We start from the raw sequence: 23,428 nt of genomic DNA on the forward strand, positions 1-23,428 counted from the left end.
TTTTATATTATTGTTGGTTTGATTCGTGTCGAATAGACTCGTCAAAATTTAAAATGATTAAATATTTTGATATGTAAACTTAAAATGAATATATTTTAAAATACTTATTTGAGTAGTTTTCCCTTTAAGATATTTTTTTTTAAAAATGCTCTATGTGCATGTGTTTTTTAGTTAAATAATTATTTTTTGTGTCGAATAGTTCCGACTAAATCAAAATTTTGCATCAGTGACGTCACATCGGCAGTATCGGAAGCATTGCTTTCAACTTAACGTGCAGGTAAGAGCAGTGTTTGTCTTATAAATCAACTTTCTCAACATTTCTGTATATATATATATTATACAAAATACTTGGACCAAAGTGTCCTTTATTCATAAATTTATATTTGAATTGCCTATTGCGCTTGGTTATGTTTGACGTTTTCCTGAGCTAGCATGCTAGTAGCTACAAAAAGTTTGGAAAATAACCCGTCGGCTGTGTAAATACGTAATAAATGTCTTCTTTTTTGTGGTTTTAATGTGATTTATTTGTTAAAATGAAGCAATGCGATATAACATTTCAAGGACTGACTAATGTGCGTCACCTGTGAACTCTGACTTCGATTTAATATTTCTTATTTTGTCGACGATATAAATCAACTTTGACCAGTTGTTTTAGAAATAGGTTGTCCCCTCAAAATTATCTAAGGGAATAACTGTATATTGTATATTTATAGACTATGTGAAAATGTAGCGTGATTTATGATGGCTTTCAAAACCCTAAAAATAGAAATGAATTGTCAGATGAGCAGTGCTACTAAATCGACTATAGTTATATAGTTTGTCTAATATTAATCCTGAAACGTCTGCAAATGCATTTTATTTTAGTGATGACTTCACTTTTAAGAAAAACATGACTTAACAAACATGTTAACCAAAATATCCAGAATACAGACCTCAAAGATCTCTGCACAATCTCATTATCTCATCTCATCAGCTGCACCGCTTATCCTCAGTAGGGTCACGGGGGTGCTGGAGCCCATCCCAGCAATCATCGGGCAGTGGGCAGGGGACACCCTGAACTGGTTGCCAGCCAATCGCAGGGCACACAGGGACAGACAACTCGTTCGCTCATTCACACCTAGGGATAATTTGGACCGGCCAATCTACCTGAAATGCATGTCTTTGGAATGTGGGAGGAAACCGGAGTGCCCGGAGGAAACCCACGCAAGCACATGGAGAACATACAAACTCCGCACAGTAAGTCTGGTAGCTGGATTTGAACCCACACAGGAGGTTCCCAAGACCTTAGAACTGTGCCGCACACGCGCTAACCACTGCGCCGCTGTGCTGCTCTTGTTTGACTCAGACAAAACCAGGAAAAATGAAAATCATATATTATTAATTGGGGTAAACGTCAAATGTAATCCTTACAAAGAAAACAGAAACATTTAGTAACAATGTAAGAAATAAATACATGCTTTAAATAATGACGAACAAAAAAATCGTTCATTTCTATAGCAGCAGAGAGCTGTTCAACCGAAATGTGAAATTACATTCAATTATTTTGATCAAAAAGCCACACATGTCTAGTAAGTTATGATTCCATTTGAATCAATTGAAAGGTAATATAGTTGAAATTTTATAGTTTTTCAATTTCAAAAAGATTAATACATTTGAGTTCAATTATAGTTACTGAAGGAGCAATTAAAAATAAACTCTTCTCAACTTTGAGACTCTTTGTGATTAAGGGCTATACAAATATAAATGACTTGACCTTGGCCACCACCTCCTTGATCGCCTCTCTAGCACACGCTAGAGGTCACTTAAAACAAGGACTAAAGGGCTCCGAGACAGTTTCTTCCTCAGGGCTATCACCACACTAAACAAGTGCACAAGACTGTGAAACTATCTTGCCCACGTAATGAAAAAGAGAAAATGTATATTTATTTTGGTACAGACGCTGTCCTACTTACAAACGATTGTGGGTAAGTTGTTTCAGGGATACATTTTGTATGTATAAGGTTTATTAAGTATGTTATAGTCAAGTCGTGTTTTTTTGTATAGCCCTTAATCACAAAGAGTCTCAAAGGGCTACACAGACCACAGATTATTGCAAACTAAGAATTATTATGACACCAAGCCCTGATATAAAACCTACATGAGGGCAAATAATACACAGATATTGTCAACATAAAATATATGTTATTCATATGCTATAGAATAGAATACAGTAAGACCTCGGTTATCGCGGTTAATGGGGACCAAAACCACCCGCGATAAGTGAAAATCCGCAAACAAACAAAAAATTAAAAAATATATTTTTTAATTATTATTTTTTAGAACCGGTTAATGGGGACCGAAACCACCCGCAAAAACTGAAAATCTGCGAAGTAGCAACGCCACTTCAAAAAGAAGGAAAAAAAAATCATCTCATCTTATTATCTGCACCGCTTATCCTTATTATTCGCGAGCGGGTACTTTCGAGCGCGATACGCACGACACCGCGACAAGCCGAGCAGGTCCGGCGCTCCGCGCGGAGGCCAGCCTGTCGGAAGCGCAGACACCCAGCGTGAGGGGGGGGGGGGTGGATTTTGTACGGGAGTCGGATTTGGGCACAACACCGGCGCGCGGTTTCGGTGCGGCTTCCGCTTCACCACCCCCCCCTAACCCCTCAGGTCCCCCCAGCTACCCCTTGCCCCCGCGGCCCTGTCCGTCGGCCAGAGCCATCGCGGCCTGAGCGGGAGACGTGACGTTGGTGACTTTTTCATCCGTGTTAACAAACGCATTTTGTAGAATACGATCACGCTTTATTGTTTAAATAAACGCGTTATATAGACTATGATCGCCCAATTATTTTAATCAGCTCGCTTTATGGTTTCAATAAGCGTATTATATAGAATACGATCGCTTTTGTCAGAAGCGCAGCAGAATGCGCGTTCACGCGAGGGGGGAGGATTCTGTACGGGAGTCGGATTTGGGCACAACACCGGGAAATAAAAACGGCGCGCCGTGCTAGGGTCGTCGGCCGAGGGGGGTTCCCGCAAAAAGTGAAAATCTGCAAAGTAGCAACGCCCCTTCAATAAAAGAATTTTTTTTAATTATTATTATTTTTTTTTTTACCATTACAGACTGCGAAGCTCTGAATCCGCAAACATCGAACCGCGAAGTAGCGAGGTCCCACTGTAGTGTGTTTTAAGCCTAAATTTAAACTGTTCCACTGAGGTTGCAGATTGAATCTTAAGACTTGTATAAGTAACCTGCATTGTTTCGAAACTGAAAAAAAGAAACATTTCAGAAAATGATATGCTCCATAAAGATGAATAAAGTGAGGTTTAACTTACTTTTGGAAGATGGGCTTCAAGAGGTTCTCCTCCGTAGTAGAGAGTGGATGAAAAAAAAGTGATCCAACTACTTTCTCAACCGCATCATTCTTTCTTGTTCCACTTTTATTTCAAAAGAAACAGCTTGCCTCTTCTTTACACTTTACACCAACCATATTAAATGTATGCACGAGATATTAATCAATAAAAATGTCAACGTTCTTAGCACGCTTGAGATACAGTATAGAATGTTTACACATGAAATAGGAAGCACCACGCGGCGGAAAGAAGCACTACAGTAATGTCCTCTACTCGGAAAAAGTTGCACACAATACAAAATCTAACTTACAGCAATGTCCAGATATTTTTCGAGTTCCCGATTTTTTTTTCATATATACCGTTTTACGTAAGTCAAATATTTTGCCTTATTCCTAATATTTTTTTAATTTTTTATATTTCTTATCTTAGTGTCACATCAAATCTCGTTGTAAATAATGTTTACTCCGGTGTTGCCCTTGGCAGAAAATACATTTCTAATTCTAAATGTTGCATCTCTGCCCCCAATCCTTTAGAATGAAGATGAAGCTGTTCCTAGTGCTAGTTTCATTGGTGGTTTCTGTCGAAGCTGAAGTCTCTAAATTTGCAAAATGGACGGACACCTGCATTGGCGCCGTTTCGCCCACGATTTTCCACCGACCGGCAAATCTCAGCCAAATCCACTACGCGGTCATGTTTGATGCAGGCAGCACGGGGACACGCATCCACATCTTCGCATTTGTTCGCACTCAAGAAGGTCTGTCAACAGTTTAGTGCCTCTTATTATGTTATGTTTGGAAAAGTTTAACAAAAAATATTTTAATATAGATACTGTAGTCACTTGCTACTCCGCGCAAGTAGGAATGCATTTTTGCCTTTATGTCAACCAAAAAGTGAACTGCGATCGATTATCATAGCATATCGCTGCGAGCAAAGACCAGCAAAGTGCATTTTCATCATGCCTGTCAGCCCTTTTTTGCCTTTACTGTATTCCCGTCTAAAATGAATGAACACTCTTGCAGCCGCAATCCACTATGCTCGATCCCTCATTGCTCTGCAAGCGGGGACCAGCAAAAGGCACCTTATCGGAAGGTATGGCGTTTTGGACCACCGTACATGAATTGTACTATCCATTATCCCTAGTCAACTATTGCTGAAAGCGGGGATTGGCAGAGCAAATTTGTACTGTGTGGCTGCTCTTTTTTTCCCGTTTTTACTGCCTAAAATGAACAACATCCGTATGTCCCTAATCCATTATCCCCAGTCAACTATTCTAGTGATCGGGAACTGGCCAAAGGCTCTTTTGTCGGGAGGCATGCTGTTCTTGACCTCGCCCACAATAAAATATATTATCCATTATCCCCAGTCAACTATTGCTGAGACCAGGGATCGACAGAGCAAATTTGTGGTCAAATTTGGTCAACTATCATTGCGAGTGCGGACTGGCAAAAGGCACTTTTGTCAGGATGGATGCCGTTTTGGCGCACTTAAAATGAAATGTACTATCCATTATCTTCAGTCAACTATCGCTTAGAGACCAAATTTGTCTCATGCAAGGCAATTTTTTTTAATTCTTTGCGCCTAAAAGAAACAGCACCTGTGTGTCCCTGATCCATTATCCTCAGTCAACTATTGTCGTGAGCAGGGTGTTCGAGAGAAAATTTGTCTCAAGCGTGGCAACTCTTTTTCCTTCTTTCCATTTGAAATGAACAGCACCCGTGTGTCCCTTATGCATTTTCGCCCGTCGACTTTTGTTTCAAGTTCAGAATAGCTGGAGGCATTTATTGGGAGGCCTGTTGTCCGGGCCTGCCTAGATAGAAATTTACGATCCATTATCTCCAGTCAAGCTTTGCTGAGAGTGGTGGCTGCAAGAATAAACTTGTGTCATGTGTGGCAGCTTTTTTTGTTATTTCCGCCTGAAATGAACAGCACTTGTGTGTCTCTGATCCAGTATTCCCGGTTGGCTTCGGCTGTGGCCGGTAGACGCAACTTAAAAATAGGGTGTTGGGGGTTGCTGAACTAATTTTCACACATCGCAGTGGTTTGTGTTCCCCTTTAACTGCGATAAACAAGGAATTACAATATACTTGAAGAGTGCCATATATTTTTTAAAAGCGGTAAATATTTGTGTGGAAAGGTTATACAGCTACAGTTCTATTCTATGTGAAACAGTACAAAAACAAGACACTGGGAACACCATAATTGAATTGAACATGCAATGTAGTATATCCATAAACCTAACTGAAACTACAACAACAAATTCTCATAGGTGTCCCTCCCCTGTTATACGACGAGACGTTCCACTCAGTGAAGCCTGGTCTGTCAGCGTATGTTCACTCTCCTGAGATGGTGAGTGGGTGGTTGCATTCAAAAGTCTGCAAAATTCTCAGTTGGTATAAGGTGTTTGTTTTGTGAAGGCAGTGCCTGGAGTGCGGACATTGTTGAAGGTGGCCGAAAGAAGGGTGCCACCCGCACAATGGAAAAACACTCCAGTCATGCTGAGAGCGACTGCCGGACTTCGACTCATTTCTCCAGACAGAGCACTTGCGCTCCTAAAGCAGGTGACAACACTTTTCCACTTACACAATTTAACATGAGATATATTACTAAATATTTGACTTAATATGTCAAATATAGCTTATAATATATATGACCATATTAGAAAGCAGTCTGAAAGTATTTGACATTAAAAATATAAGAACATAATGGAAAATAAACTATTCGTTCACAAATGTAGAATGTAACATTGTTACGAGAGATGACACGATAATACAGGTGTTTCAGAATTGATATCTTTTAAATAATAATTAATTATTACAATGAATATATGTATTTCCCTGTACTAAGTCACAAGCAGATGTCATTGTATATAAAAAGGTAAAAAAAAAAAAGTAATCTGCTGAAGACTGTTACCCAAGATACACTTTAGCGTGTTTGGCAAGATCTGGATTACTGACTTGATGACTGCACGCCATGTCTGAGGCGGTGCACATACTGAACATTTGTGAAATTGTTCAAATATGCTTTTGAACTTCTCAATAGATTTGGAAGAATGCATCTTTTGATTGTCAACATTAATACTGTTAAATTGTACTTGCCCTAATTACTTTCTGTGATATTTACACACATTTAGTGGCAGAAATATGCATTTAAGATTATAAAAGTGGGTGGGGAGTAGAAAATATTAGCTTATAAATATGAAACGGGAAAAAAAGATTAGGCAAAACAAATCCTACAATAAATGTAATATGGAACAAAAATATTTAACAATTTTGAAGAAATGTTATAAAATAATGCATAAATGCCTCTCACACAACTCGTTAAAAATAATGGCAAATATAAAATAAATACATATGAAAATATTTGAAGGTTTTTCAAACCTGAGCTGAAAAAATATTGAATAAAATAATCTAATTAAAAATACTCTAAATGAGAAATTACATAACTATCAAAAACAAATTTGAAGGTAAAAATACTTACAAAATACGTAAAAGATGACAAAGATAACTAGACCCACAAAACAAAACTTATACATATGAATGTTTGGGAATGTACGGAATACTAGTGCCAGAGGAAGTTTAAATTAAGCTAATAAAATGACTGAAAATGAAGGATATTCGTGTGAATTTAAGTCATTTATTTTCATTAAAATATATAAAAAGTACTTCATTTCAGATCATATAAGAATATTGTGGCAGCAAAACAAATACTAGATTTGAAGTGTGCAGACCAAATAAACAGACCGTATAAGCAACTGTGATGTGAGTTTTTGCATGATTAACAAAACATAGCAATAAAGGATCGCCTGGAAACACCTCCTCATCTGGAATGGATGAATCCCAACCATGGATGAGCTTCAATTGCAGCGGATTACATTTCAATTTTGTCTGTTTCCCTTCTTCCCCTTTTCCTTAAGGTTCAGCGCGTTTTTAATGAGTCGCCCTTTTTAGTGCCGGATAACAGCGTAGGGATCATGGATGGAACGAGTGAAGGTCACAGCACGCTCAACATTTGCCTCACATGATGAAAGGCTGAATTGCTTGCCGCCTAACATTTTTCCTATACTGTCTTGAAATGTAGGAATCCTGGCGTGGGTAACGCTGAACTTTCTGTCCGGTGAGTTCTCAGCGCAGCCCCTCTCAAGGGAATTGATATTTTTGGCTTGCGTGTGTCCTTCGAAGTCAGTGTAAAGTGGATGTGACGTGTTTTCAGGTCACCTTCACGGGATCACGGAGCAGACGGTGGGGATCTTGGACTTGGGGGGAGCCTCCACACAGATCACCTTCCTGTCCAAATGCTCAGTAAGTAACATCACAATGGTCTCTCTTTGGCTGGATTTCTAATGGACATAAGTGGCCCAAAGAATAGATAGCTACTATAGATTACATTTTGTTAGAGAGTATTTATTTTATATTAAATGCTTATTTTTATTTAAATTTGATTATTCCCTCATTTAAATTAGCAAAGTCTGCCATCAAGAACAATGTTGAATAAAATATAGTCTACATTATTTTCTAATACTAACCCCCCCAAAAACCAAGATGAAGTAGACAAATGAAAAGAGTTCAACAAAATATAGAAAATATAATTACAGGGGCCCTGGGGTGATCCCACATTTAAAACAATATTTAGAAAAAAATAGCACTATGCAAAAAGGTTTCAGACTGGTGCTTGAAATCCTTGTAAATGCTTGAAATTGTTACCACGTTTTCTCAAGAAGTCTGCTTAAAAAGGACTCTGACGCTGCTCTCTGGTGGCTTTACTTTGCCAATGCATTTCTTCGTCCCTCGTAATTTACTGCAGCTGGCATTAGTTTACACGCCATTGTCCTATGTAGCGTCATGGCCCCCCGATGGGACATCTGCATGCTACACGAGGGACTATCAAATGTGTAATTGTGTAAGGATTATGTATCATTTACGGAAATACTGTACATTATGGGCCATGCAAAAAAAGAATGGGAAGAACTTCCTGCAACTGAATATGTAACATAGATGTTATTTTACCCAGTAACTATATAGGGAAAGATTTATCCCAGACAAAGATTTTCATAATTTTCTCAAGATCAAACGATTATAGTTCTTGATAAATGCACACAGAAGAATCATGTATGTAAATTGCAGATATATTTGTGGCTCTTTAAAATGATTCACACCGGATTTTTGTCTTTTAATGGTACTTTAGCTTTAAAAGTGCTTGAATTTAGCTATAAAAATGTACGAACCCTGACCTACTGACGTGGGTCATGACATGCACACTAAAAAGTCATTCTTTGTGGTGTTTGTGTGTTTAGGACTGCAGTGTTGAAAAAAGCCATATCGTCAGAGTACACTTGTTCAACTCTTCGTTCGACTTGTACTCTCACAGGTAAACCCCACATTAGATGAATGGCACATCCACAATATCATCCTCACTGTGTCAGTATGAAAATGTCACCGGCTCGTATTCAAAACACCGGCTTTTCGCTAACTTCGTAAATGTCACTCGAATGAGTTTCTAGTGACTCACGAGGATGAGAAGCTGATTTGATGACTTTCCGTTGTATTGTTGTTCCACAGTTACCTTGGCAACGGACTGATGGCAGCGCGACTTTCGACACTCCGCGCTCGTAGTACTGCCCTTTATGTACTTCAATTCGCCGTGAGGGGCGACAAACCTGATTTTGGTGTGTGTTGTCATTTTACAGATGTTTCAAGCGCCGTTCTCAAAAGTCCATGCCTGCCCGGAAAGTTTCGGGACAAGTGGCGCTTCGGAGGGGAAACCTACGAAGTCAGCGGAGATCCAAATGGTGAGTTTGTTGCGAACGACAAAACAAAACGGTAAACCGTGATTTGATTCCGGTGTCGCGTTCAGGTGCATCGGGGTTTCGGGAATGTCATCGGGATGTATCGAAGGCAGTGAAAGGTATCATCCGTCAACCAGGTCCCAAAGACGGCAGGACTCTGTTCCACACCTTCTCATATTACTTTGACAGGGCTGTGGACGCGCGCCTCATCGGTACATTTTGTCGAAACGTTTTTTCTTTAAATTGTGATTATGAAAGATGTGATCCTCCTACCCCTGCAGATGAGACCTACGGAGGAAGAGTAATGGTTCGAGACTTTAGGAGGAGAGCCAAGGAAGGTGAGACGACCTAGTTGCGAATACAGGTAACATCTGAGTCATGACCGGGATCTGTTAAATCCCTTTCAATGGCGCCATCTGCTGCCGAGACGGTAGCTCGTTAAGTGCAATGGTAGATTTCTGTGAGGGCGAGCTCCCAAAATGATCCAATGGGAAAAAAAAAAGTTTTCCGCATTAATAGGGGCACATAAGTTGAGCAGTTCATAAGTCAGCTGTCACTGGTTTATTCGTTGAAGCCCAAATTTGACCACTAGATGGCCCTGTGTTGTCTGGAACAACATGGCACCAACCTAAGTGGAGACTTCACAGTGTAAAACAATGTTCTTGACCTTTTTTTAAATAAATAATAATGGCATAATAGTTCATGTATTTCGGTGCCCCATGAAGTGATGATTCTGTGTTCTTCATTCAGTGTGCAAAGAAATGCGTGGAGAGCTTTCCTCTGTTGGAGCTTTCCTGTGTATGGACTTGACCTACATCAGCACGTTGCTGACGGACGGTTTGGGTTTCGAGGTTGACTCCACGCTGCAGGTGAGCGATGGCAACACAGCTTTCTATACAGTATGCGCACCTACACTTTTTTTTTTTTTGCAGTACCATTAAAACGAAAAATACATATGCAGTATTTGATATTGCATGTGCCTTTATCAAAACATTGGATTCTTAGATCTCATACAATAATAAATGAAACTAATTTGTAGCTTACATTTTCAGTAGCAGGAAGGTTTTGCATAGCCCATAGTAAAATGTCTATAAGTAATCTTTGCACGAATACACTTCACAGTGCCCTGTTTAAGAATAGTATGTGTGACAATGTAAGACAAATTTAATGGCAAAGTCAGCAGAAAGCATTTCACTTTAAATTCAGACACCTTTATGAAATTGAAAAGAATGCACTAATTTACATATCATGGAAAAGTTCTGAAACCATAACTGAAATATAGCCATTCTTTTGTCCACCTCGTTTTATTTGAATAAATACAAAAAGGCATTTGACATATTTGGTCATTTTGTTAGCTATGCAAGAAAGTGAACAATGTGGAGGCAAGTTGGGCACTGGGTGCCACCTTGGAACATTTTGAGAAACTCCAAATTACCAGAGGGGGAGAAGAGCTCCACCCTTTGCAGAGGTAACAAATGTTACTTTTCTAAAAAGTCTTCTTTGGGACCTAACAACAAAAATAAAACCATTTCCTTATTGAATATATACAAAAATCCCAAACTGTTTTTTACAACAGCGTCACCACATCGCCATAAGTGCCGTTCTCTGCCGTCATGGCGACCAGTTGATGTGAAGCGGAGAGGACGTTGACTGAGTCTACAGAGACGAATAGCAGGTTAGGTCAAGGACAATGTCCCAACATTTTATTGTCGCATTAGCACTAGTCATCTCGGCCGACCTACCTGGCGACCTGAGCAAAGCGTGATGAAGGTCAACCGCGGTGACCAAGTCTGCACCGCTCTCGTCTGCCTCCAGGAGGCTGCTACGTGTCAGGGCCTCTCCTGGAACACAAAGTGGTCACAGGAGCGTGACTTCCAGTTCAGCATATCATGAAATGTGCAAGGCCACAAACACATCTACAATTGTTTCATCTGAACAATAAGTGTTCAATATTTTTGAGACAAATCCCATAGAAGTATTCTTTTGATTCGCCATTGGGAACAGTACCTATCTTTATACTAATTTCCACTTTAGTGTCCTGTTTAGGTGTAGCATACACATGTCCCTACATAAGACAATGCCATACATTACAAGGGAAGAAGAAACATAATAGTTTGTATGGATGCTCGAAATCCTTGAAAATGTTTGAATTTGAATATGGTTTCAATGATTTATGTCTGCATGTAAATAAACAGCAACTGATTTTAGTTTGTATAGAATTGTCACCTAAAGAGGACACTAGAAATTACAGCTCATGTAAAACAATTCAGGTTATGTGTAACCGTAGTAAAGGGAATCATTTCTTACATCTTGCATAATTTGCAGATGAATTAGCACAAACCCTGCAAAGTTGTTGAGAAGCAACAATTTTAAGCACCTAATACATAATACTATGCGACAGACCAGATGTGCACAAAATCCCTGTTTAAATTGTGCTTCCCTATCCAGAAAAAAAATATATTGCTAACATTTAATAGAGACCTGCGCAGAATCCGCAGGAAGGGTTAAGACTTTATCCGTCCTTACCAGTGTCTCTGCTTTCAGCAGTCGCGCCTTCCTCCCCGTGGCGTCTCCTTATATGAACGTTCCTGCTTCCGGACTGAGAAAAGGTCTTGCCGCAGATCCCGCACTGGTGAGGCTTCTCTCCTGGGTCACGCAACCATATCAGACGATAAAGTCACTCCCATATTGAGGGCAGCGCGTGGACGCTTCTTATTTACTGACCGGAATGCACCAGCGTGTGTTTCCTCAGACTGGAGTACTCGGCGAAGGAGCGCCCGCAGCCATCTGCTTCGCACACGAAAGGCTTCTCTCCTACGTGCGCGCCCGCCCACGCATATGTTTTCAAAAGAAAAGTTAAATATAGTTTTCGGATTAGGAGATGACTATAACGGAGCACTAAAGAGTCATGATTGCTAAATTCGTTTAGTTTGTCTTCTTTATAATAAAATTGGTGTAACATAAATTCTAAATGACTTAATAGCCAAGCATGCTAAGGTAAAAAAAAGTTCTTTATGTACAAGTCACACCGGTATGCTGTAAAAGCCAACTAGCATGTTTAATAAGAATGGGGAAAAGTACGACATTGTCCGCAACCATCTATTTAAGTCATACATGTAGGTACCGTCACAAAAACATTTTCAAAACCAAACTTAATGCACCGGAAGCAGCATGATTTGAACTGTACACATGAAACAACGAGAGAGAGAGAGAGAGGAGACTCATTATTCCTACCGCTTAAAAATAGTGTTTAAAATGTAGAAAAGCCAATAACCCTTAATAAAAGCTAGGCAAAAGAAGGTGCAGTTTGGTCACTAAACCTCCATCGTTTATATTCTTGTGTTCTGTAGCAATACAAAATATAACAACACTTAGTAATCTCTTTATATTCCGCAAAACTGTTTTGCGACAAGTCAATATCATTTGTTCATAAATGTATTTCGCATAACTTGCTTAAGGTCATTAACAGCATGACAATAGCTGCTAATGTCCGAATGAAGCTGGCTCTTTTTAACCACAAAGTAAAACGCGTGCGCGTCCCAACTAATACAGTGCCGACAGCGCCACCATCTACTCACCGGTGTGCACGCGCTTGTGGTTCTTGAGGTTGCCGGCCGTGGTGAACTTCTTGCCGCAGTCCTTCTCTCTGCAAACGAAGGGCTTGTCGCCGTTGTGCGTCCTCATGTGGACCTGCAGGCGCTGCAGCACGTAGAAGCTTTTCCCGCAGCCCTCCGCCACGCAGCGGAACATGCGGTCATTCCTGCCGGCGCACAAACACGGGATGAATAGATCTGCCCTGCGGGGGGACACTCGACAAATACAAGACCGCTTACAAAACATTGCTTTGTTATTGAAAGCCCGTTTCATTTCGTGGACAAGCTGATAAAAGCACAGAGGCCAAAGGGACTCGTATGATTAGGTCAGGATTTCATTCGGCTATTTTTTTCATCCCTGAAATGAAGAAGTAACCTTGATGGCATTTGGAGACTCATGTCTGAGTTTGAACTGTTCAAAAGCATTTGAATGTTAGCGCTAATGTACCACACCACAGTAACACTTTTGCCAACTAGTAGTTTAAAGAAACATTGTATATTAAATAACACTTCCTATTGGTATAAAACACTTCAGTATTTTTCTCCATTTACAATATCATTTTGTTTCAATAATTCTTACGTTTGTAAATCCAATGTTTTGGTTCGATTATTCGATGATTTGAAGGGACATTTTACTTGGCACTTCCTAGTGGTTAAAAAACGGATTAATTTTCTCCGAATTTGTTTCAATACGTCTTACATTCACAGATTTATTAAGGACATGCCAAAATCAACTCTGCTAAAAATGTGCATTCTTTTTTTAAATACTCAGATGTTAGGAAAAGTATTCATTTTACATAACACGAAGCTTACCTAGGCAGAGGGTGCATCATTGTCTGCTGTTTAACTGCTAAGGGTACCCCCCAAAAAAAACTTGTGAAAGGCTGGAAAAAAAAAAAAATGAAGCGTGTGCAGTATATTTTGAAGTGGTTCGTGCACCACGATTCGAGGTGTTCGTCGGTAAAACTCCACAAAGGACTTTTACCGCGTGACTGATTAAGGCAATGATTGGCTTGCTTTGAGTATGATTCTAACTAAAAGACTTGAAAATCCCCTTCAATCCTGGGAATCGCACAAATATGCACTTCAAATGCTATACAAACTTGCTATCACACATCTATGCACCGCTGCTTTATCTGTACCAGGTGAAATTGTCTGCAAAATAAACCGCCTTGCTACAAAAATTTGAAGACATATTTTTTAAATAAAAATAAGCATTGTTTTGCCTCCTTATTTCACTTGTTGCATAGGGGTAAAAGTAACAGAACATTTCCTGATACAATCTTCAAATATCTTGTTTTCAAAGCTTATTTTACACCCCACAGTTTAAAATTGCACGCACCGAGCATGTTATTACTGACCACATGATGGCATAGTCGAGGAAATAAAGCATTTCCCTGGAAGGCTTTATGGGGCTTCAATACTGATTTGAAAAGCCCATCATCAGAAAAATTCGAGTGACATTTGTGCCCCAATTAAAGTGTTGCTAACAGCCCCATCAGCATCATTAGCATTCCCTCCACTTGATTAAATGTGCATTTAAAACGCTAACTGACAACGATGTTTTTGTGACCTTTTCAAAGACGAGCCTCGTTTCCTTACCTGTGCGTCTTCAGGTGATATTTGAGGTGAGCGGGCCAGGTAAAGGTCCGGCAGCATCCCTCAAAAGAGCAGCGGAGGATCTGCCGGCTGGCCAAAGGGCGCCCGGTTCGAGGTGGCGGTAGCGAAGCGGCGGGCGGCGCCGATGCCTCTCGCTCGTTGCCTCCTAAGGGCGAGTCCTGCGTGTGGTCGCCTAGGCAACAGACAAGCTCATTGGTTCACTGCGCAAGGCTGAGTTTATTCAAAATAATTGAAGTAGTGGTTTGACATTTCTATATATTATTCCAGACTATAAGGTGCAAAGAATTTAAACTACAGTCAGAGATACCGCATTTATACCATTGCTCACTTCATACGTTTACAGAATATACTAGTGCATCACTAATGTGTCAAACCATTGTTTTCGGTATGAAAATCTCTCCCTGAAATCAGAAAGAGTGACCTATGAGAATTGTATAGTTCTGAAGAGAAACTGTTTTGAGGTGGGGAGGGGGTATTGTGAGATATAAGGTGGTGGGTTGGAATCAAAATCAGTGTAGTTTGCGTAGGCTGGAGTATCGTATTAGATTTGATTAGTTTTTATTCACTGTACCAGTACGTTAGAGAATCAAGAGGGTCGTTCTAAAAGTTATGCAAAAAAGCAAGATGAGGTACACAGCTCTTTGGTGTATCTGATGACGAATTGGACTTTGAAGGACAATAATAAATACCATGTACATTTTATGTTGGTGCTCTGTTCATTCTATCTTCATCTATAAACCAAAACAATATCCCCTAGTGGAAGGTAGCTAGAGTAGAACACACTCTCATTCACCAATTATTCATTCCACTTATCTCTTCCCAACCTGACACAGACTATTAAGGCCATAGTGCAACAAAGGTTGCTTTGCTGCGCCATGCAACCCTTCATCCGCAGAGGCCCGACAGTATACACAGGTTTACCCTCTCCGAATCATATGGTTCGATCCTACCTCGGCCCCAATAAATTATTTGAATCATGTCCGCATGACACTTAACTCCACCCTGACCCACCTAACCTAAACCCTAACCTCACATTTGCATATTTTACCTTATTTTTATGACAATGTCCATTTTTGCAACATGATATAAATGCTTTTTATTCTACATGTTATATTGAGTATTTTTGTATCCTACATCTGTTATTTTATTTTTAACACAAGGATGCTGCCTGAAATATTAATTTCCCTATGGGGATAAATAAAGTATCCATCTTTCAATGCCTAGTTTAAGTTGGGAAAAAAGTCAAAGATTTATACCATTTTTTTGAATCGAAAACACCCTTCTACCCTTTAAGCACTGTCTGATTGTATGCAACAAGAATAGAACCTAGGTCACAAGAATGAGTGCAATAGAACCTGACCGCAAGACCACTAGTAATAATGATGACATACAAATAAGCCATTATCTCATCACTCCACATTTTTCCTCACAGTACCAGGAACAAATGGTTGACCGAGTCATCCTAAAAAAATATAAACACATAAAAGCATAACGACAGAAACAACTCTTTGGTGCATCTGACGATGAATCAGACACGGAAGGACATCAAATAAATACATTGCAATTTATTTTGCTATTGTGTTCGTAGTTAACGTCAATAAATGATTTTAACCGTGGCCCCGCATATTCCACAACCAAAAATAGTGTGATGACAAAATAAAATCTGATGCATTTTCCTATGTCATTTATGTCCTTAATGGTTAGGATTCAGCTTCTCTCAATTTTGTTTTTATCTTTCAGGACGACTTCTGGTTTTCTCCATTCCCTCGCACTTGTTTCTGGCACACAGTCAAAATATGATGAGATGAAATCTAAAGCCTTTTCACACGTCATCGTTATCACAGATGGTTTAGTGGTAGAGTGTCAGCACTCTCATTGCAGCGACCCAGGTTAAATTCCCTTTCCATACAATCTTGGTCAGCAGTAGATCAGATGCAGTAATATACTGTAAACCTTGTGTAGAAATATAGTATGCATTTTCAATCTTATCCACTGTATGTTGTTATACGGCAAATATCCCAATGACTGCCCAAATTGGGTTATTTAGGCAAACTGTATAGTCTGGAAAATACAGTGATGGGTTCCTCTCTCATAACAATTCCTTCACCTTACTTTTAAGATAAACACGATAAAGCCGGGAGCTGTTTTCTAACCCCATGAGAAGTTCAAAGATGGACGGCGTGACATTGAGCTTCCAATGTAAATATTTATCTCGGGTCCCGCGGCGGGACACACTGGCGTTTCCCAACGGAGACCCACAAATTGCAATCTTTGGATTTGCGACGAGAGGAGGCGAGGAGAACTGCGAGACGCCGCCCTCTGCCCTCATTTCACTCAGCTACGTCTTTCATGTCGAGCGCGCGTTTTCCACTCAAGTTCCCCCCCCCTTCTCTTTTTAGCTCTATTACATCATTGAGACTTGCACCCTAGATCAAGAAGACCCAAATGAATAAGGAAGGCAGCGAACGCGACATACCGTCAGCGCCGACGGCAGCTCGGGCATCCTGGCTGGCTTTGGCGTCCCGTGCCAGTTGCGCCCGCGTGGCCGCAATCAGGCTGTCGTGGGCCAGTTCCTGAACGCGCAGATACCAGGGAGCAATTCCGTCCAAGCCGTAATCCCCCGAGTGGACGTCCTCTTCTTCTCCCGTCCCGTCAAAAATGAGGGACTCGGCGGAGGCCGTGATGCCTGCGCCAAGCACACCATTTTGTTAGGTCCGGATACTAATTGGTGAAAGGTCTCTAAGGCAGAAGTCTCAAACCTCTAAGATCTCTAAGATCACCTGGTTCTGAAAACATATCACGGGTCATTGTGATTTTCTAACTGGCATGATATTGTAGTGGTAAACTGAGCCTATTTTGACCACTCATACAGAGACCCCTCGCTACTTGGCGCGTCGGTTATTCCTGGTTCACTCCTTCGCAGACTTTTAAATGAAATTATTTTGTCTTTGATGTCATTAATATTGTATCATGCATCGTGTTCAGCGGGGACAGATTAAGGTTTCGGCCTCGTGCCGAGAGCTTAGCTAAAACTCTTGGAAGCCAAAGCTGCAGTAAATGCATCTTGCCAACGCCAGGTCCACTCTCCATGAAATGGATGACTTGGAGACACAACTCGAGGGTAACGACGACGTTTCGAACGATGTTATTTTAATCATTGCGGAGATCCTGCTCCATTAGAAGACGCCGGATGCTAGCGCGCCAGTCGCTCTCTATATTGCTTTCTTGCCCTCCAATTTTGTTTTACTTTGGTATAATGATAATAAAACCATTCAAATGCTATTATGTGTTGTATGTTATTTGTAGATCTATAAATCAGTCGTATACTCTTGTCGGTAAGACCATCATCTCCAAGAAAGTTTCATATTTCGGGGCTTATAAGAAGGTGCAATGCTACTTGGCGGATTTTCTCTTTTTGCAGATGCTCCTGGTCCCCGTTAACAGCAAAAACCGAGGGATCTCTGATGACAACCTGGTACTAACATAGTATTTTAGAAATACATATGAAACTAGTAGCACTTCGTGCTAATCATTAACAAAAAAAGTAACTCGACGAGTTCAAAAAAATGTATGAACCTTGCTCTTGGGATTGGGTTTGGGTTTATACTATTTTACTTTAAGTGTGGAACAAAATAATTTAATCGTGCAATTTTTAATAAACAAGAAATGTGATTCAAATGCAAACGTCAGATTTTAATTCAATTTTAGTTTTGTTTGACTTAATCGTTTACAAAAAAACTAACATTTTCCAAAAACACTATGCTAGAAATACACACAACGCCAATATTATAAAATGAAAAACAAGAGTGGAATAGGGATAGAGTATTATTTAGCACCCCCAAATTGTTCAAACTTTTAAAACAAAACAAAAAATTAACCCATCAAATAAATGTGTATTTTAGAATACTAGAAAAGTTGATTAATGTAAGTCCAATTTACATCTCATGAGCCTCACCGAGAGGGTACCTCGACACCAAAGACATGGCAAAATTAAAAAATGATACAATTTTGACCACTGAGCCTCTGTAGTTTGTATTCTTCCTTGTGCTTTTTAGCCCTCGTCTTTATTTGAACTACTTAATACTTTGACATTTAGTGGGCAAATATAGTGTCCCTTAAGGCGACATTTAAGGGAAGGGGGAACTAATTTTAAATATCAAATTTCAAGGATATTTACATGTTACTAGATTTAAACTGTCATATTTCCCCTTAAAGTCTACTCAAAGCCAAGACCGTGATGCTCCAGATACTCAACTATCTCAAAAGGACGGTGATATTATAGCTTCTCTAACGAGCTAAACTGTTTATATCTGTGCTAACAACATTGCACAAGGGTTTTCTAATCATCCGTCAGCAAACCCAATGTACCATGGAATGGAATACTGGAGTGTTGGTTGCTAGGAATTGGCCTCTATAAAACTATGTCAATATTTGCAGGTAAAATAGTTATTTACCATGCTAAAATGTACGGGGTGTATTTCTTTTCGTTTAATGTTATCGTCACTGGAAAAAACAACTTTTCCTTCAAAAATGACATTGCTAAGCGACCCCAAACTTTTGAACAGAAGATTATAATACAACATTTATATTTTCTAAACTGTAATTGAAAAACAATAGCAGCGCTGCAATTTTGCACTTTCAAAATAAAACATGTTGCGTACCTTTGGCCAAGTTGAGCAGGACGTAAGAAGTGCCATCCGACTGCTGCAGGTCGTGTAGGATGGGCGGGGGGCCGGGTGAGGCTCGCGGGGGCGACACGTGCGTCGCCTGCGCCTCGAGGGGGCTGCGCTCGGGCACGCCACCCAACTCTGACAGCGAAGAATTTCCCGACGGGGGGCTTAGGGTGCCATCTTCGACCAGGAAAAAGATGGAATATTCATTTACATTCAAATGAAACAAACACGACAAATATTGGTTTTGTTTTGTGTGTGACCTGTGATTTGCAGGTGTCCACATAGTGAGCTGTTGACGGGGGTCAGCAGAGGCAAGCAGGGAAGTTTGGGATCAGGGTCCTCCAGACCCTGGACCATCGGAATGGACGCGTTCTGGACAAACTGCACCAGCAGCTGTGACGAGAACAAATAACACTCGTGCAGTGAGGGATGTGTCATTTGCAAACATACCAGCTCTTTGAATTAGGACGGAAACAAGCTCCTTTAAAAACACCTTTTTCCTCTCTTGCTTATATTTTGTTACAAAATCTTTTTAGTTTAAACAAATATAAATCTTAAATATGTGATCCCATTTTAAGACTTTCCTAATTTGGATTTAAGACATTTTAAAGCCAATTAAGGCTTTATTTTTAGAATAATGAATACAATGCCTTTTGTGCTTTTAAGGATGGGCAGGAAACCTTATTACAGTAAAAATTAAATTTAATGTTGGATTGACCGTTCCTAATCAAGTGACAATATCCGAGCCACCCAAAAAGTGGCGGCCATACTGGTAGGGTGTAAACCAGTTTGTTTACCGGCTTCCAAAAGAAAAATACATGGACTTTAGTCAAAGACCGAAAAAGAAAATGTGCAACTGATCTCACTGTGCACACTGTGTGATAAGGAGATTGTCAATGTTTTATCCGACAAGTGGACTCATTGGACAAATAAAGCATGTTAATCGAAGGAAGTTTATTTTCCCCGACTAACATGAAATATTTGAGGCACTAGATGGTACTGTATTGTCTAGTGTGAAGAAAAAGTAGTGCAACAGAGCACAGCTTAGCAGCAAGATGCCAGACAAACACAGCGGCGGCTACTAGGTGTCGATTCCGCTGTGTAAAATAATTAAAATTCTTGACCTATTAATGAACATAAGAGGTAACAGTGTAATAGCTCATGTATTTTTCGCCCATTATTTCAAATAGACGATTTATTTTCCCTGAATTAAGTTTTTTTTTACCACTAGGAGACACTAAATATTACATACTGTCCATTTCAAGTTGATTTATGCAAAAGTTTAAATAATACCAGTCAAGTCATGTTTATTTGTAACGCCCTTAGTCACAAAGAGTCTCAAAGGGCAGCACAGACAACAGATTATTGCAAACCACATACTATTATTAAACCATCCCCTGATCCTAAGAACACCTGAGTGTTATTATTCGCAAGTACAATATCAGCTTCCACTGCTACGCAGACGACATTCAACTATATCTTCCGTTGGAGGAATCTGCCACACTAAACTGTGGAAATTTGGAGGCCTGCCTCATTGAGATAAAAGAGTGGATGTCACTCAATTTCTTGCGTCTTAACTCTGAAAAGACCGAAATGTTAGTCATTGGTCCATCTAAATGCCGTGACTTACTCTCAAAAACTGCTGTGAACATTGACAAATGTCACATCACACAGACTCAGTTAAAAATTTAGGTGTGATATTTGACCCTGATCTATCCTTTGAAATGCATGTAAAAAAATTACTAGAACCCCTTTCTTCCATCTTCGTAATATTGCTAAAATCCGTTCAATACTGTCTCAGTCGGATGCGGAAATTATAATTCATGCGTTTGTTACCTCCCGTCTCGATTACTGTAATGCACTACTCTCTGGTCTCCCGAAGTCTAGAATCAAGTCTCTTCAGCTGGTACAAAATGCCGCAGCGAGGCTTTTAACTAGGACAAAAAAGTACGATCACATAACACCGATTTTGGCTAACCTGCATTGGCTCCCAGTTAGCCATATTTGTGACTTCAAGGTTCTCTTAGTATTGTACAAAATCATACATGGACTTGCTCCCTCTTATCTTTCAGATCTGATTTGCCCCTATGTCCCGGTCCGAAGCCTACGATCTGAGAGTGCCGGTCTTCTGGTGATCCCAAGAGCAAAGAAGGGTTCTGCTGGTTTGAGAGCGTTCTCCATCCGGGCACCGGTGCTGTGGAATGCTCTTCCCCCTGAGATCCGATCTGCAACCTCAGTGGAAATGTTTAAATCTAAACTTAAAACTCACTTCTACTCCATAGCATATGAATAACCTACTCTTCTCGTCGGCTGAAAAATAGTCTGTGTAATATAGTGTAATAATCTGTGAAGCCCTTTGAGACTCTTCGTGATTTAGGGCTATACAAATAAAGATGACTTGACTTGACTGAGTAGATGCTTTCTTTCCTGTAGGATACACCCAGAAACTAAATGCAGTTTTCCATAACGCCCACGTGATGGCGGCAAAGTATGTAAAGTAAAGTGGATCGAGTCCTTAATTCAAGTTGTGCAATAAAACAATTATTTTCAAAAAATATAATTTGATGGCACAGAAGTTGTTTGTGCATAAAAAAACTTTACAAAGTATAGTACTTTTATTTGTTAAACAAATACCTGAACCTCTAATTTGGATTTGGTCTTGAGTAATAAAGGTTTCTACTTCACTGGTTTTCACTATTACAATACATTTCAGGAAAGCAAGCCCCAGCGAAAAAGGAGGGATTACTGTTCTCAACAATTTAAAATACATTATTTTTTAAAAAAAATGATATGTCAGTACATCTATAAAGGAAGTGTTGGCTTAGCTTCTTAAAGGAACAGTGTATAACGTTTAGTGCCTCCTAGTGGTACAAAAACACCCTCATTCCATTTATAAAGAAATCATTGATTTGAATAATTCGCAAAAATACATGATTATACCATTGTAAATATTTATAAATATTCATAAGTCAAATTTTTTTTTGTTTTTAGTGGAATCCATTCCTAGTACTTGCTGCCGTGCTTTTCTGGCATTTTGCTGCTATGCTGTGCTCATTTGGCTCCTATTTGTGTTTGCCTTAGACCAGGGATCTCCAACGTGGTGCCCCCTGAGGACAGCGATGCCTGCAGACCTGTTCTGAAAATAGCTCACCAGTGCTGGGTCATTGTGATTTTCTAGTAAAATCGTTTTTAGTGGTTGACTGAGTCTATTTAACCCCACTTCCAAAAATTAACCTGGAAACAACATAGTAATACTGTAACAATATGTTATCTTTGAAATGCATTTAAAATAAGGTGTCTGTTGCGCTAATTAGTAACAAAAAGTAGCTCTCAGCTTTATATTGGTTGTATACCCCTGAGTTGGACAATAGAGTGCCATCTAGAGGTCAAATATTGCACAATGTACCTTTAAAGAACACAGCGTAGAAACACATATAATGTTCACTCCAACTATCTTACTAGACACAATTGAGAGGAACTAAACCCGTATTGTCATCAACAAATGTGACCCAAACTGCTAAAAACAATGATTTTTAATCTGTTCTCACAGAAAACACACAACAATGTCCTAAATTTGATTTTGCTAACTGCTAACTAGTAACTAGCTTACCTCTGGTTTGGAATCGAGCTCATCAGAAAGCATGAGTCTCCCTGGATGTCACCTACAAGCAAAAACACCATTTCAACTTATATCTTCAACAATAATTGCAAATGAACTGAATTTTAACAAGCTTTACAAGCTAGAAGTGAGAATCTTTGACGGTCATGGCGAGTTTGTAGTCATCTCGGAGTCTGGCGAGGAAACATGGCCGGTACTGCAGAAAAATAACACACGTGCAGTTAAATGACCATAATTAATCTTGGGAAAATACTCATGCGCGTGACTATCACGCCAGTTGGTTAGCAAGTGTTGTTAGCACGAAGCTAACTAGATACACAGCAACAGCATTCGAACTTAACCTACGTGTCTTATTAGAAACGTTCACTCAAGCTATTCAAGAATTGCCTCAGGATAACACCATTTATCTAGGTTTACCTTATTTCAGCGTCGTTACGATTCCGTGGAACGCTGCAGAGGGGGTTATTAGCAAGACTGGTATTGAGCTAGTAACGCTAGCTGAGCCATTCTAAAATAAAAATGGCTTCGCTATCTCAACGTTAACTCGCTGTGGCCATCTTGTGGTCAAAGACGGAAACGACCCAGTTGGTTTAATCTGTAACTCAACATAACCAAAAAAAAAAAAATAAAATAAAATACAACGTGAAACTTCCAACAACACGATTGTTTTTTTTAAGATGATAAAGATATGAAGGGCTAAAAATGAAATGACTTAGATTCGTTTTTGGCGGTTTGGCAGATCGATCCAAATATGATCGGATTGATAGTCTTCACATATCTGACTACCACTTTAAATTATGTCA

General features: G+C 39.7%; 2 protein-coding genes and 1 long non-coding RNA gene across 6 annotated transcripts in view; 1 reads left to right on the top strand and 2 right to left on the bottom strand.

Moving 5' to 3' along the window:
• The window catches only part of LOC148346107 (uncharacterized), a 255,697-nt gene that overhangs the window by 162,534 nt on the left and 69,735 nt on the right, over window positions 1-23,428 (bottom strand). The gene's annotated exons all lie outside the window — the stretch shown is intronic.
• On the top strand, window positions 218-11,085 carry LOC148346113 (ectonucleoside triphosphate diphosphohydrolase 5-like). Of its 4 annotated transcripts, none has more exons than XM_088324492.1 (15): window positions 218-277; window positions 3,872-4,092; window positions 5,605-5,684; window positions 5,753-5,896; window positions 7,252-7,327; window positions 7,416-7,451; window positions 7,548-7,636; window positions 8,629-8,702; window positions 8,894-8,946; window positions 9,022-9,123; window positions 9,189-9,332; window positions 9,402-9,458; window positions 9,871-9,989; window positions 10,476-10,588; window positions 10,697-11,085. In XM_088324492.1, the coding sequence occupies exons 2-15, from the start codon at window positions 3,873-3,875 to the stop codon at window positions 10,713-10,715; spliced, it is 1,326 nt and encodes a 441-aa protein (XP_088180618.1). In that variant the 5' UTR covers window positions 218-277; window position 3,872; the 3' UTR covers window positions 10,716-11,085. The 4 variants fall into 4 exon arrangements, with proteins under 4 accessions (XP_088180618.1, XP_088180619.1, XP_088180616.1 ...); XM_088324493.1 differs by having other exon boundaries at window positions 8,894-8,943; XM_088324490.1 differs by having other exon boundaries at window positions 8,894-9,123.
• Window positions 10,406-23,203, bottom strand: znf410 (zinc finger protein 410). Its single transcript, XM_088324494.1, has 12 exons — window positions 23,043-23,203; window positions 22,744-22,821; window positions 22,617-22,668; window positions 19,267-19,399; window positions 18,995-19,183; window positions 16,810-17,019; window positions 14,316-14,505; window positions 12,699-12,880; window positions 11,845-11,934; window positions 11,647-11,766; window positions 10,863-10,961; window positions 10,406-10,776 (listed from the first exon to the last, which is right to left on the bottom strand). The coding sequence occupies exons 3-12, from the start codon at window positions 22,647-22,649 to the stop codon at window positions 10,688-10,690; spliced, it is 1,335 nt and encodes a 444-aa protein (XP_088180620.1). The 5' UTR covers window positions 22,650-22,668; window positions 22,744-22,821; window positions 23,043-23,203; the 3' UTR covers window positions 10,406-10,687.

The sequence above is a fragment of the Urocampus carinirostris genome, chromosome 20, assembly GCF_059441175.1.
Source record: "Urocampus carinirostris isolate Australia breed hairy pipefish chromosome 20, RoL_Ucar_1.0, whole genome shotgun sequence".
In the NCBI taxonomy this organism is placed as follows: Eukaryota; Metazoa; Chordata; class Actinopteri; order Syngnathiformes; family Syngnathidae; genus Urocampus; species Urocampus carinirostris.